The sequence below is a fragment of the Thermobia domestica genome, chromosome 1 (assembly GCF_964235325.1).
Source record: "Thermobia domestica chromosome 1, izTheDome1.hap1.1, whole genome shotgun sequence".
Lineage (NCBI taxonomy): Eukaryota > Metazoa > Arthropoda > Insecta > Zygentoma > Lepismatidae > Thermobia > Thermobia domestica.
Window position 1 is genome coordinate 138,284,157 of NC_137454.1, and position 14,721 is coordinate 138,298,877.

A 14,721-nucleotide genomic window follows, 5' to 3' on the forward strand; every position below is an offset into this window, starting at 1 on the left:
CACTTAACCTCTCTTTTAGAACACTACCAACAGCTCTTACGAACCTGGTTTCCACGGTCGGTATTCGCTCCCACAGTGCGGCATATTTAGCTCGCTTCACCTCATTTGGAGATCGCTGATGCACTGGACAATGTGCTTCTTGTACAACACAGCTCTTCCCTTGGTAAGTCCATTCCTTTTTATTCCTTGATGTTTCTATTCTTTTTCCTCCTGTTTTTAACCTCCGTGACCAAGACTCCACAAGAGAGTCGAAAGATTGGAACTATAAAATTCAGGAATTACAGAAATCTGTAAGTAGAATGATAGTTAGAATTCCTGAGCGTGGTTTTGCAATGCCTCAAATCATTTCAGTTCGTTATTAAAACAACGAATCCCTTCATTGCAATCCTATTTCTTCATTGCACCAGATGCGGGAAAACAGGCACCAGTCAGGAATATTGCTAATTAAAAATTATTTAAATTGAATCAGTTTATATATATGTTATATAAACTTTTAGTGATTGTTTTAAACATTTGCATATAGTGACTTTGAAACATTTCGAGGTGTATGAGGGACGACCATCTCAGCAAACGAGTTGCTTGGTAACAGAATCAAAGTTGCCACGACTAAATATTTTAATTGAAGCATAATTTGTGTGTGTCCTATGTATGCAAAATTATTCGATTACTTTGAGTATCCAAGCAGATTGCTGTCAACCCTTCGGGACTTCTCCGCTTTGAAGAACAATGTAAAAGCCAAACTCTGAGAAACGACTCTTTGCTTTAGTGCGAGCCGAAATCTCATCATACATGGCCATAGTACAGAAAATCGGGATATTCAGTACCATATTGAACTGTGGAATTGTCATTTCCGACGACATTAACCATTAATTTTTACATTGCTACAACGACGATAACTACGTGGAAGGTGCTGCTCCTTTCCCCTTTCAATATGTGAATAGTATAGCAAGTGAAATTGTGAAATGATAATTAGTGCAATACATCGATGGGTATTTTAAAGACAGCTGAAAAATATTATTATTACAATTTTTCTTTTTCTCATTTTTTTTTTTTTTTTTTTTTGTGGCTGTGCTTTATGCGTTATGTGGAAAGTATTGTTTATATATATATATATATATATATATATATATATATATATATATATATATATATATATATATATATATATATATATATATATAAACTGGAATAACCAAATATATCTTTGCCTCACAGGAATTTTTCTCTTTCTGTGATTAAAGATGTTTCACTATGTATTGTGTTGCATGTAAAGATGCAAATATTTCGTACCAGTTGTAACTCTTAACCAACCTGCAATTCCGAATCATCAATTAGAGACGATTATTATTAATATAAACCCTACAGCGATCAGGAGCAAATGAACGATTGGTTACAATTCTTTCTTCAGTAATTATTTGCTTTGGTTGTATGTAAACGCCGTCTGAACAGAGACCTTAGCTGGTTAGCAGTAAATATTGTCCCTCAGGGACTCAAACCCAGAATAAATTATAATCGCTCGGTTTGATACTTTCTGCAGGTTTATTGTATTTGATATTGTGATGTTTACTAGAAGTACCTCTTCTATTTCTCTGCTTATTACTGTGATGTCTGGCCTGTTATGGTATATTTCTTTGTCGGTTAGTATTGTTCCGTCCCAGTGCAATTTGTGATTGTTTCTAATATGGTTTTCAGTTGATATCTGTAAAATGGTACTTCTTTTGGTATAATTTTCTATTTCATTCCTATTCCTTGATGTATGATTTATGCCACCCTGTCGTGTCTTACCTTGTATTTAGTTTGTATCATCATTGGGCATCCACTTGTGATATGTTATATTGTTTCTAGACGTGTTCGACATCTTACGCATTTGTAATCTTGTGCTATCTTCGTCTTTAGAATATGTTTTCAGTAGTGTTGCATTTTTATTGCCTGATCTTGTATTCCTTGCATGAAGCCTTCTGTCTCTGGATATAAATCTAATATTTCCATCCATTGTAGTGTTGTGTTTCTGTCTACATGTTCTGGGAATCGTTTATGTAATGCTTTTTTTCACATTATGTTCTCTGTTGTTTAGTAATGGTATTACTTTCGTTTCCTCCGTCTAGCTTATATGAAATGGTGTATAGTTGTGGTCCGCTGCTACTATTGCACTCTGTATTTTCATTTTTTTTTCGAGGAAGTATTTTTTTTACATTTTAATTTGCTTGTAATGTAAGTCCTCATCCTCTTTCCTTAATTGGCAGTAATACTCTTTCTATATCCGCTTGTGGGTGTAGTATTCTATTCTCTGTTAATATAGTTCTAGTTTTCCTTTCAATATCTGCTAGTTTGTTCTCTGTTCATATTATTACTTCAAATGAGTACGTTAGAATCGATATTCCAAACGTATTAATAGCTTTACTTAAGTTCTTACTGTTAACGTTTGTTTTGCTTGTATCTTTCACCCTTTCTTGGTTATTTTGTGTTAATTTCTTTTCGTTAGTTTTTGTACTATTCTTCTCGATTGGTTGAAACCTAGGCACCTGTATACTTCTTTCTGCTGACTTCCATTGTCTCTTCTGCGGTTAACTTATATTCTTTGATTATTTATTTTCCTTGGCTAACCTGTAATGTTTTAAAATTTTCTATTCTAAATTTCATTCTTACATGTGTCGAGACCTTTTCAGTAATCTCCAGTATATTCCTTAAGTGGTTTTCTGTGCTCGCATACAGTAAAAATATCATCCATATACATCAGACGTGATATTTTTAAGTCTGTTTAGTTGGTTGGTTTTACGTTGGAACCGTACTTCGTGTTGCCCAGTAATTCAGACGGTGAGTTGGGCCTGAAACACAATAGCAGTGACCTTAGGCTATCTTTTTTGGTATATTCCTCTTCTAATTTGTACACCTTCTATCTCTAGTTTTGTCTAGTTGTCTGTCAAATATAGTGTTGTATTCCATCTCCTCACGTTGTCTTCTATAAAGTGTGTTAATTTCTAATTTATTCCATACATTTTTAAACAGCATGGTATTGAGTCTTATGCTTTCTGATAGTCTGTATACGCTATGTATATGTTTCTATTGTTATTATGTCTTTATTATTGGGTATGTATAACCATTTTCATATATGAATTATGAAATTGTATCAATTCTAAAAATGTATTTGTTTAGGTTATTTTAATGACAAATCACAAAGTGATTAAGAAACCACAAAATACGGAAAGAGGCATGTAAGAATACTCTGTTTGTCAGGTTTGTATCAGAACAGCCTGTGTTGCAGTTGGTTTGGTGGCTAATGGTACGTTTCCATTTTACATGAATCTTGTAGCTGTCATAAAAAAGACCTTGCTACCCGATCTTTCTATCTACTGTTTAGATTTTACAACTTTTTGTAAGCAAGAAAGGTATGACCACCCATGCAGCACTGCACTCTAGTGGACAAACAGTGAACCTCCTCATTAAAAACGTGTATTTTGGCGCACTTTCCCTCCCTGTCCAAAAGAATACGTTGTTTCGGAAGCGGCGAAACTGGTTTTTCCTTTATGTCAGCGGGAGGGCGATAGCAGGTAGCAAGCAAGACATCCCAGAAAGTTGCACTCTGTTCGACTCCTTGCAAGGTGGAAAAAATGTTTTATGACCCTTTCAAGACTATGTGTACATGGTGAAATATGGTAGGGTTTCAAGAATTTTTTTTATGACAGCTACAAGTTCGTCTAACGTGGCAACCCATCTTAACACGTCTATTCTGCGAGTCTAACATGTCATACTCCATGCAAATTTTAATACAAAACAAGAGTTTCATTCTCTCGCTCTCTTCTGTTATACCTAGGTGTATATATATGGCATGGAACTGAAAAAAAAAAAAAAAAAAAAATAGGCAAGAACACACAAAATACCTAGATCATACAGCTTTATTATGGAGTCAAATTTTATCACCATCGACGAAGTATGGAACATGAATCTAAACATCGACGAATTTGCTGTTTAAAGATATGACAGCTGTTCAAGTTCCAATAATCATAAAATTGGTATTCAATAGATATTCCAGTAACCTTTTACGTAAGGATGCTACACGTACCGGAATCGACATCTGTGTCCCAACGTTCCGGAATTTATGCATAAATGTTCTGGTTTTCGGCGAACAAGAGAAAAACAGTTTTGTTGAACTTCTCTCTGACCTTCACGGACTTATTGACAGATTTAGAGGTAGGAAAAATGAATATTTTCTACATAAAAAAAAAAGTCACTACTCCATATATTGCAAGAACAACCTCGATATTAAGGAAGTAACATTTCACCACCACTGTGTCAAGTTCCATGATATGTGCATTAGTTATATTGAAGCATGGTTGTCAAAAAAAATCCTGTTGAAGATTTTACATCGTTATCTTCGCTTTATTTGACCTAATAAGACACTGTATCAGGATGAGCAGCAGCTACATTGTCGTTGGCCGTTGTTTTAAAAATGTAGACATTCATACAGATGACGGCAGTACTTTAAGCATATAATACATCGAAAAAGTAATAGAATTCTAGAGAGCGCTATGGAATTCCAGTCCAAATGATTTGTGTATAGAAAACATTTCATAAGAAAGGAATCGATGTTTCAGTACTTTCGTCTGTGGCAGAATTTGCCCTTGCTCTTTAAGGGGCCAACGTCTCCGTGTGTTTTCAAATATAAATTCATTATGGGCAGACGAAACTATTAACTGGACATCGACACGATTGAAGCATGTATTACGGTGGAGATCATGTTTACTAATCTGTCATGTGTACAGTTTCATTACACAATACTTAAAGACACAAAATTACTTCAATAACTGCAGGATTCAAGTAAATACTCATATGCACGCCCGAAGCACAAGAAACAGAAATCTCTCAATAATGTGAGATTTTATTTTTTATTTTTTATTTATTTATTTATGTTGATTTTTTAAAAAATACTTTGCTTTAGGTTTTTATATTTAATATACCAGTATAAGAAAGTGAATGCAACTTTATCCCTTTTATTTCGTGCATTTTAAAGCTGGAAACACAATGCCTCGAGTTTTCACTTTCGAAATATAGCATTCCTACTTTCACGAAAGCTATTTTTAAACAGTGTAAGACTAGTGCTTAGGTTTTGAATGACTTTATCGTTGAATATAACCTGAGCACGTTATCAGCAATGAGCAGATGTTAAGAGTAGTTGTGCGAGACGTACGTGGGAACGAAGAGTCTGGCAACGCTGGCTTCACAACATGTATACCATCAATCGACCACTGGTATGACACAATGAAAATCACTTTACCTACCAGGGTAGCCAATAAAATTGAATGATTGGGATCGTTGGTGCCTCCAATGTCTGGTGAATTTTTTACTTTACAAGACAAGAATGACTGCAAGTGTTCACTATCTACAGGTTCCTCCTTAGACGCCAAATGATTTTCGCGCTCGCTGTCTTGTTAGAGATTAACCTAACTGTCTTCTCACTAAGCATCAAAGGAATAGCCATTGAAACGATTTTTTTAAATTACAGGACATTCAACCTCACAACCTGAAACTAAATACATAGCAATAAATACGGACAACAAAATCAGGCTTCTAAGTTCTTTTTTTCCTCCTTACTGACTATTACGTTTTTTTAATTTTTTTTTTTTTTAAAAACAATATTGCCTTCAATAATCAAAATACAATGGACCTTATCTTGTATCGGTATTAAATTTGTAGATCGCAACGCACCACAAAAGATCAGTAAGCAATTATGACTGCTATGCTGATTATCGCCAACTAAAATGCTAATTATACGTTGCGTTGATACAGAGTGAAGCCTGTTTTCCAGACAAAGAAATTAATATGTATGTAAATACACTTACCATCCATATTACAACTATCCACTTGCTTAACAATACCCGTTCCCATCCACTTATTTGCTTCCCATGAATACACAAGCATCTGCGTATGAGTGGACCCAGCATCAAATATAATACCATACTGCAATAAAAACAGAATACATCATGCATTAGCAGAAAACTAACACCGATTGACATTTTTATTCAACTCCTGAAACTTTGAAGACAAAAATAGTTTAAAAAACACTGATATTATCAAAATAATTAAAATAAAAAATAGTTGGGAACACGTCAGGCATTAGGTTGGCGAAGCTTAGGTGGCGATTGCAACGACGGGATGTTTTGGTGGTGGTGTGCTATGGAAAATTCCGTACCACATGAGGAGCAATAGAACAGCAGTATCCGGTGAACAGAACAGACGGAAGACATTATTGGCACTCGGTTACGTGGTGCGAGCGTGACGAAAGTAGCAAGCGTGTTGGGTATGTCACAAGGCGATGATGATCTACAAAACTCAAGGCAAAACCACATCCGCGAAGAGGAATAATGGTCGGAAGAAACCCTTAGTGACGGTCTCGCCGAGCGTTAAGGCAACTGACACTCAGGACAGTTTGTGATTGCAATGCAAGTGACGAATAAACTCAAGCAGCATCTCCCACAACCTATGTCTCAGTAAGTTACATGAAATAGATACATGGAGTCGGGTTGTACGAAAGAAGCCACTAATAAGGGACTATAACGCATTAGTACAACGTCAGTGGTGCGGCGTACATGCAACATGGATCGTTGATGACTGTAAAGATGTCGTATGGTTGGATGAGTCATTGTTTGCCTTATTTCAAACCTTGCATCAGTTAACGTGTGAGGGACGTCCAAAGAGATGTATGATCCGCAGTGACTCCGGCAAAGCATGAAACATGCCGTGGGCCGCAATATCCTGGTTTACAGTGGATGCTGTGTTGATGCTGACTGGTCGCATCACTGGCCATGATTATGTCGCTATTTAGGGGACCATGTGCATCTTATAGTCCAGATGTTGTTTCTGGGCAATGCCGTCACATTCCAGGATGACAACATGACCATTCACACACTTGGAGCTGTTGTGGCGTGCTTTGAGGAACATCAGCATGAAGTTGAACACCTCTCCTAGCCTGTATCAGAGCTGTTCTGAGGGCGAAAGGTGGTCCCAACACTATAATCTAATAAGTTGTACTTTTATTAGGTATATCTATTATTTTGATAAGCATACACACACACACACATATATATATATATATATATATATATATATATATATATATATATATAAGCTCTAAGGTAGAGAGTTCCCTCGTGACCAAGCGGTTAGTGTACGCGCCTTTGGCGTGGAAGACCCGGGTTTGATTCTCGGAAAGAGTTCATGTGGATCGGATCCCGTGTTAAATTATAGGTCCACGTCCCATATAACCTCGCTGCTGAAAGGAATGCTAAACTCAAAATGTAAGGTAGAATCTTGTTACCAGTTGAATATCCACAACTTGAAAGATTTGATTAAATAAATATTATTTTTTTAAAAAATGAATTATCAGTTAAAGCCTAAAACTATACTCAATTCCTAAACGTAAAATCAATTATGAGATCAAGTTGTGGAGTAATAAATACTTCTTTAACAGCGAGACCATAAAATTATGCTGAACGATGAGTGAAGTATTTAGTTCGTCCAATAATGATTTGCACTCCTCCCTATAACTGGTACCAAGTAGCAGTTTGAAATGTTCGTTGATGTATGCATGAAGATAGACTATAGTATTATCAAACCCCACTAAATGTTTTTTTTTTTTTTTTTCGTAGGTAGCACATTGTAGCAGCAGTTGTTCCAACTTGCCAGGACGCTGGTGGACAGCAAAAAGACAGCATGGAAGCAGACACACATGGGCAACGGTGGACAGTGTGGTTTCCCTGGAGGGAAGGAGTGAATACTTCAGACATCCACAACAGATTATTAGCTGTATGTGGAGACACAGCACCAAGTCGCAGATCCGTGTTTCGTTTGGTATCCGAATTCAAAGAAGGAAAAGACAGTGCTGCAAAAAACAAAAGCACTGGGCGTCCTGCAACTGCACGCAGACCAAGCAATGCCGCGTGAGTGAATGATTTGATAATGGAGCACAAGAGAATTACGTTTGATGAACTAGAGAAAGAAACAGGTCTATCACGGGATTATCTCTACACTATCATTCATGAGGATTTAAAACTGAACAAGATGTGTGCACAATGGATGCCTCATGATCTCACCGTTGCACAGAAACAAAAGAGTGTGGAGATTTGCCAGCAGTTGATGCAACACTACAGTGAAAATCCGAGCGAGTTCTTTGAGCGTCTGGTCACCGTCGACGAAACTTGGTTCCTCTACAAGACTCCAGAAAAGAAATGCCAGTCCATGGAATGGAGGCATACTGGAAGCCCTCGTCCCAAGAAGGCACGGATGAGACTATTCGTGCGGAACCAAATGGCGACCGTTTTCTGGGATCAGGAGGAGATACTGCTGGTGGAATAGCTCCCTCCCAATACGTCCATCGACAGTGAGAGTTACTGCAGTTCACTGCATAGACTCCACCGCCGCATTCAACAACGCCGACAAGGAAAATGGAGCCGTGGCGTTCTTGTCCAACACGACAATGCACGGCCACATGTCAGTCGCCAGACAATTGCCAAAGTGTACGAACTAGGGTTTAGTGTACTGCATCCTCCATATTCGCCGGATCTGGCTCCTAGCGACTATGCTTTATTCGACACAATGAAAGAGGGCATGAGAGGTAAAAAGTTCAGCACAAATGATGAACTCCACGCATTTGTCCGCCAGTGGCAGAGAGATACCCCCAAAGAATGGTTTGCTACACAAATAAGGAAGCTTCCAGAACGGTGGCAAAGGTGCATAGGCATTACCGGGGAATACCTCTAAAATAAACTGTAATTGTTTGTTCAATAAATTGTTCCTGTGGAAACAAAAATGTACTACCAATCATTCCTGAACGCCCCCTGCTTCTCAAGTAATGAATCACTTTGGAACTAATCGATTTATTCTTTTTTTTTTTTTTTTTTAGCACAGAGGTTATATGAGACAGGAAGCGAACAGTTTTAACATGGGATTTGAATCACTTGTAGTTCAGATCAAAGATTAAACTCGAGACCTCATGAATAGAATATACTAATCACGTGTCTCCTCTTGAGCTCAAGGTAATATTTATAGAAAGAACTAATCATACTGGATTTCCATAGACGATAATACAAGCACGCTAACACCTTAGCTGCACTAAAATATCGCTTGAGATCAGCGAAGTCCGGACAGAGGAAAGATGGGTAGCGCTTCGCTCTCACCAGATTGTATTGGTATTGCGCCGTCAGGACAGTTGCGGAGCTACTTAACAGAAAGAAGTAGCGAACTCTGGTCTAGGAAGCCAGCATTAACGGCAAGGGAAGTCGATATGCTAACCACACATCACCCCAAAGCATGAGTGCCAGAAGCCGCCGCACTGCTTCGCCACTTTTTTTTTTTTTTCCTTTAGAGGTAATAATAACATACAACAATAACTACTGCGAATCACGTGATTCTAGCGTAAATTACCTTCACTTTTGAACATGACTTTGACAAGTCAATCGGAAATCGTTAGTATAAGAAGAATTTAGCTTTGTTCACAATCACTGGTCATGGATGGGAAAACAACGTTCATACGTAAGGTCATTGTAATACAGAACAATGAACGACACCCTACCATCGTATATACGCCCAAGATTTTTTTTTTAACTAGACACATGTTTCACACGACAATAATCACGCTCTTGTTTACCATCCTTGAACACAGCACAAATTCGTTGCAAATGAATCTAAGGATATGAACAAAATAGATTTCAAACGTGCTTTAGAAATACGAAGAACATTAAATGTTGAATTTCATTCCGTAGAGTTAAGCAACATCATCAAAAGAAGGATCAATTTTATAGAAGACCAAAGCAATATTTTTATTTATTTATTATTTTTGAAGCACACACAGATCCAACTGTTACAATCAATGAAACATAAATCTGCACACATGAACGAGCAAAGCTTAAAAAAAAAAAAAAAAAAAAAAATCGTATCCAAGTTTTTGGCTTTCTAGAATGATGTATCCTGCACAACCGCTTGGAACTGAATCTAAGCCATCTGTCCTACGTAAACATTCGGTTATTTCGATTATAGCTACGCAATATTTCGATCGGATTTTTAAGTATCAAACTATCGAAGAAAGAAATTGATAAGCTTAAATTTTTCGACAATCTGTTATCATGTAACCCTACTACTAACCCCAGTTCTACGTAGTTAGTATAGATGTAAGCACTAAAATAACGTTTTCTACAATCTAGATTACAAAGGTATAGTGGACAGTAAAGTAGACACCCATTCCACATGCATTCCCTGCTCAGCACTTATATGATAAATTGATTGGAGTACGATCTTCATAAAGTACAACATACAGAACATTATGTTGCCCAAACAAACTGCATTCACATTGGTCTATTCGTTTCAATGTTATCAAAATAATATTTAATACAAGGTACGGGCCACTGGACTAAACTTTCTTGCTCTTACTTCTTAAATTGAATCATATCATGCAATAGTTATCACATAAATATTTTATTCACGAAATAGAAGATAATTATACTGTAATAGGTGTTTTCACACAACTTTGTATAAAAGAAAATTTACCCACCTACCTGCTGTGGAATTTCACGTCACATAGAATCACTAATGAAATATTTGTTTATTAAACAAGAACAAAATCAACTGAACAGTTTTTGAGAACATTGTTTTGAAAAAGTAGGCTCTCTCTTTAGAATTTTTAAATTAAAAAATATTTACATCATGGAACACTTATTTCTGAAATATGTACAAAATTCCCTGGGTCTTTTTTAAATCATCCGGAAAAACTCATCCCATGGATAAACTACTCCTTGTAAACTTCTTAACGAAAAATGATTTGTTTAATTAATGGAACATTTATTTGTGAAATATGAACAAAATTGCATGAGTTATTGTTGAGAAACTCGTCCCAGAAAAGCTCACTCCAAGAGTAAACTACCCCTTATGAGCTTTTAGATGAAAATCAGCTTATAATATATTTAGGTTTGTTAATGGAACAAAATTAACATATTTACGAAATATACATAAAATTGCATTCCGCAAAAATTGTCCGAAAACAACTCATCTACAAAAAACAAGCTACCCTTCTGGATGTTTCCCAGAAAATCAAATTATATACTATATATAAAGTTGTTAATGAAATATCGATTTATGAAAAATACACAAAATCGTTAGAACCGTTTCCGAGAAGATGAAATTTATTTTTACCCTTTAGAAAACTACTCTTATTTTAGGGGGTGGGAAAATTTTAAAAAATGAAATTTTGGAAGATTTTTAAAAATCCTAAATTTCAAATTTGGTTCAGATACGTTGAATGGTATGGCTTTTACCTAAGTATATATATATATATATATATATATATATATATACACATCAGGATGGACAAACATCAAGAAATAACTTTCTCGATATGTAGGCACCATGAAACTTGTAAATCCGTTGAAATTCGGAATTTAGTTTTTTCAAGATCACCATTTATCGTCGTTCGAAAGTCAAGACAGGGCGTTATTTGGGACGGGCGGGAGAGGGCAATGCCTTCCTGAGACTGAAAAATACATAGTTTTTAATCAATTTGTACAGAAGGGTACAGTAATATACTATTTTTAAAAACCCTGAAACTCTTTTACTGGTGAAGAATATTGCATCTTCCCGCTCTCTCTTCTCAATTTAAAATCTCAAATTATGTTTTTGTTTACAAATGGGATGTACTTTCGTTGGGGATTATATAACAACTTGGGATTCAGTTGTGAAATTTTACTTGGAAGTTTACATTGTAAAAATTCTCTATCACAGCTTTGCAAAACTATTAAATTATGCAGACTGTGATAGTCTCATGTAGGGATGTAAATTATGAAGGGATAGTCAAAAACTGTCGGGGATGATTGGTCGATGACGAAAATTCTTCAAGAGTAAATTATTTTAGTCAGGAACTTATTTGCATTTTAATTAAAAATATAGCTTGAAAACCACAAGCTATATGCGAGTACTTCTTAACTTTCCACTTAATAACAAACAACGTACAGAACAAGGCACAATCAGATCCGACTCAAACTTCGCCCAGAGAACATATAATAGAAAAGAAGAAAAAAATGCCAAATTAGAGCTGCCCCCATCTAGGAACACCGGAGATATGCTCCGCAACTTAACGCACCACGCGACAATATGATATAAGGTAAACGTCGCAAGATACCCGTTTATGTCGGAAACAGAAAGGATGGGCAGCACCAGGATATCAAGATAATTGATATGCTATAACACTGACTTGGCGGCCATCTTGGATATAGCGTAAGGTATGGAAATGAGAAGCGGGGTGTATGATATATCAATGTAAGGTAAAATGCAAAAGGAAGACCAATGATGTAACCGCGAAAAACATATGTGTAATGATATGGACGGGACGAAGTGTAGAAGACTCGGACAAAACAAACGTGTATTCGAAGGGCAGAATAATAGGGCAAGACTCCACGATAAATGGTACGCGACAAGTAACTGCAACAGTGTCTGTGCATGGAAGTGCATCCGCCTTGACAGATTATGCCTTCCGAGGATATTGGGATTCCGTTTGGAACAGTGAAAACCACAATTGCAACCCGCGATACGATCACTCGTTTGGAGACTACATAATCTACAAAGGACTACCTCTTATGGAACAGCAATTCGGCACCTCACTCCGGAGTGTAGGACATATCATCTTGGATTGGTGATCAAAAGCGCGACCTACCTGTGATTGAAGCCCACTCCTGGACGACGTTTCTTGTTCAATTTTCTTGCTGTTTCGTGTGAACAAGGGACATTTCGGCCCACGTTTGTTTAAACAACACTATCTGAAACAAAATGCGTACGGATGAGAAAAGTCAGCCCTGTTCTAGCTTACATTTCTTTACGAATGTATCTTTTCCTTTGCACGGTTTGCTACACTGTTTCACGACGGTCCCAAACAGTCACAACATCAGAGAAAGGCACCAATATCCTCGGAAGGCATAATCTGTCAAGGCGGATGCACTTCCATGCACAGACACTTTTGCAGTTACTTGTTGCGTACCATTTATCGTGGGGTCTTGCCCTGTTATTCTGCCCTTCGATTACACGTTTGTTTTGCCCGAGTCTTCTACACTTCGTCCCGTCCATACCATTACACATATGTTTTTCGCGGTTATATCATTGGTCTTCCTTTTGCATTTTACCTTACATTGATATATCATACACCCCGCTTCTCATTTCAATACCTTACGCTATATCCAAGATGGCGGCTTTCAAGATGGCCGCCAAGTCAGTGTTATAGCATATCAATTATTTTGATATCTTGGTGCTGCCCATCCTTTCCGTTTCCAACATAAACTGGTATCTTGCGATGTTTACCTTATATCATATTGTCGCGTGGTGCGTTATGTTGCGGAGCATATCTCCGGTGTTTCTGGATGGGGGCAGCTCCAATTTAGCATTTTTTTCTTCTTTTCTATTATGTGTTCTCTGGGCGAAGTTTGAGTCGGATCTGATTGTGCCTTGTTCTGTACATTGCTTGTAAGGGAGATTAGAAAGTACACTCGTTTAACAGACTAAAAGCGGAAAATAACGGTTCGATGTTGCCGATTGTTCGTAATTTCCGAAACTAAGTATGCAGTAGCTAATACCCACAATTTCATTTTATATATATATATATATATATATATATATATATATATATATATATATATATATATATATATATATATATATATAAAAGGAACATACAGTACTGTAGTTTAAGGCAAGTTTATACAAGGAGTGGAGCCTGGAGGTACGAACCGCCCTCCTCCCCGAAATTCTTTCTTTTATGCAAATTTAATATAATTTTAGGAGTTGATTTTTATAACTTTTATCCTCAAATTTAATTTAAAAACCATCCAAAACTTTGAACTTCTCCCAAAATAAACTCCTGCCTACATGTCTGAAATCTGAACTTTCAGACTGAATCGGCTGTTCCAGATTAGCCCTCTGCTTCCTAGTCTGTTAAATCGAAGGATGAGTGTACTCCCTTTTAAGATTCATGTTCTGTATAGCTATGTATGTGTTAATGAAAAATAACGATATGTCAATGAAAAATTAAATTGGCACGTCAAAACAGTGCTTAATCGAAAATTAATGCAAGATTGAAAACCACGTTTTTAATAGTTTTAGAGAACATTAGAGAACAAGTCTCTATATTTCCCGTTGTGGGATATACAGTAAAATGGACTGGTACTACTAGTATAATTTCTCCTCTTCCTCTTTATTTAATTTGAACTTACAATTAAAACAATATTTACCTATACTTCGAAGTTAAAATTTGTAATTTGAAATTGCAAGCGGAAAGTGTATCACTATAAACAAAGGAACGAATGCACATACAATCTACAGATCATGTGCACAACACATGAACAATTAACCTGTTATGTCATTAGTTTGTTAAAATTTGTACTTCCTTTTCATTATGTTAATAATGTGTTAATAGGTATATACTACAGTACTTCGTGAAAATTTCGCACGAGGTTATTCTGAAGAAACAATTTGAATATTCTTCATATTTATTTATGTTGTTGAACTTCTGAAAATATTCACATGGTTGCAAAATGTGGCATAGCGAAATCTATTAATGCCAAATCTTGACATCATCAATATATGTACACGAATCAGGAAGCAGACACTAAGATTTTCAATACACCAACAACAGAGTAATAAAATTACGACCTCTCGATTAGTATGTAAAAGCAAACATTTCGTATATAACAATTC

The 14,721-nt window shown here is 36.4% G+C and overlaps 1 protein-coding gene across 3 annotated transcripts in view; it reads right to left on the bottom strand.

Moving 5' to 3' along the window:
• LOC145689537 (ectonucleoside triphosphate diphosphohydrolase 1-like) overlaps positions 1 to 14,721 on the bottom strand; it is a 367,616-nt gene that overhangs the window by 98,959 nt on the left and 253,936 nt on the right. For all 3 annotated transcript variants that reach the window (XM_081763715.1, XM_081763726.1, XM_081763720.1), the window contains one exon: positions 5,838 to 5,955. In XM_081763715.1, the coding sequence (XP_081619841.1) occupies positions 5,838 to 5,955 (118 nt within the window). The remainder of the gene's footprint in view (positions 1 to 5,837; positions 5,956 to 14,721) is intronic.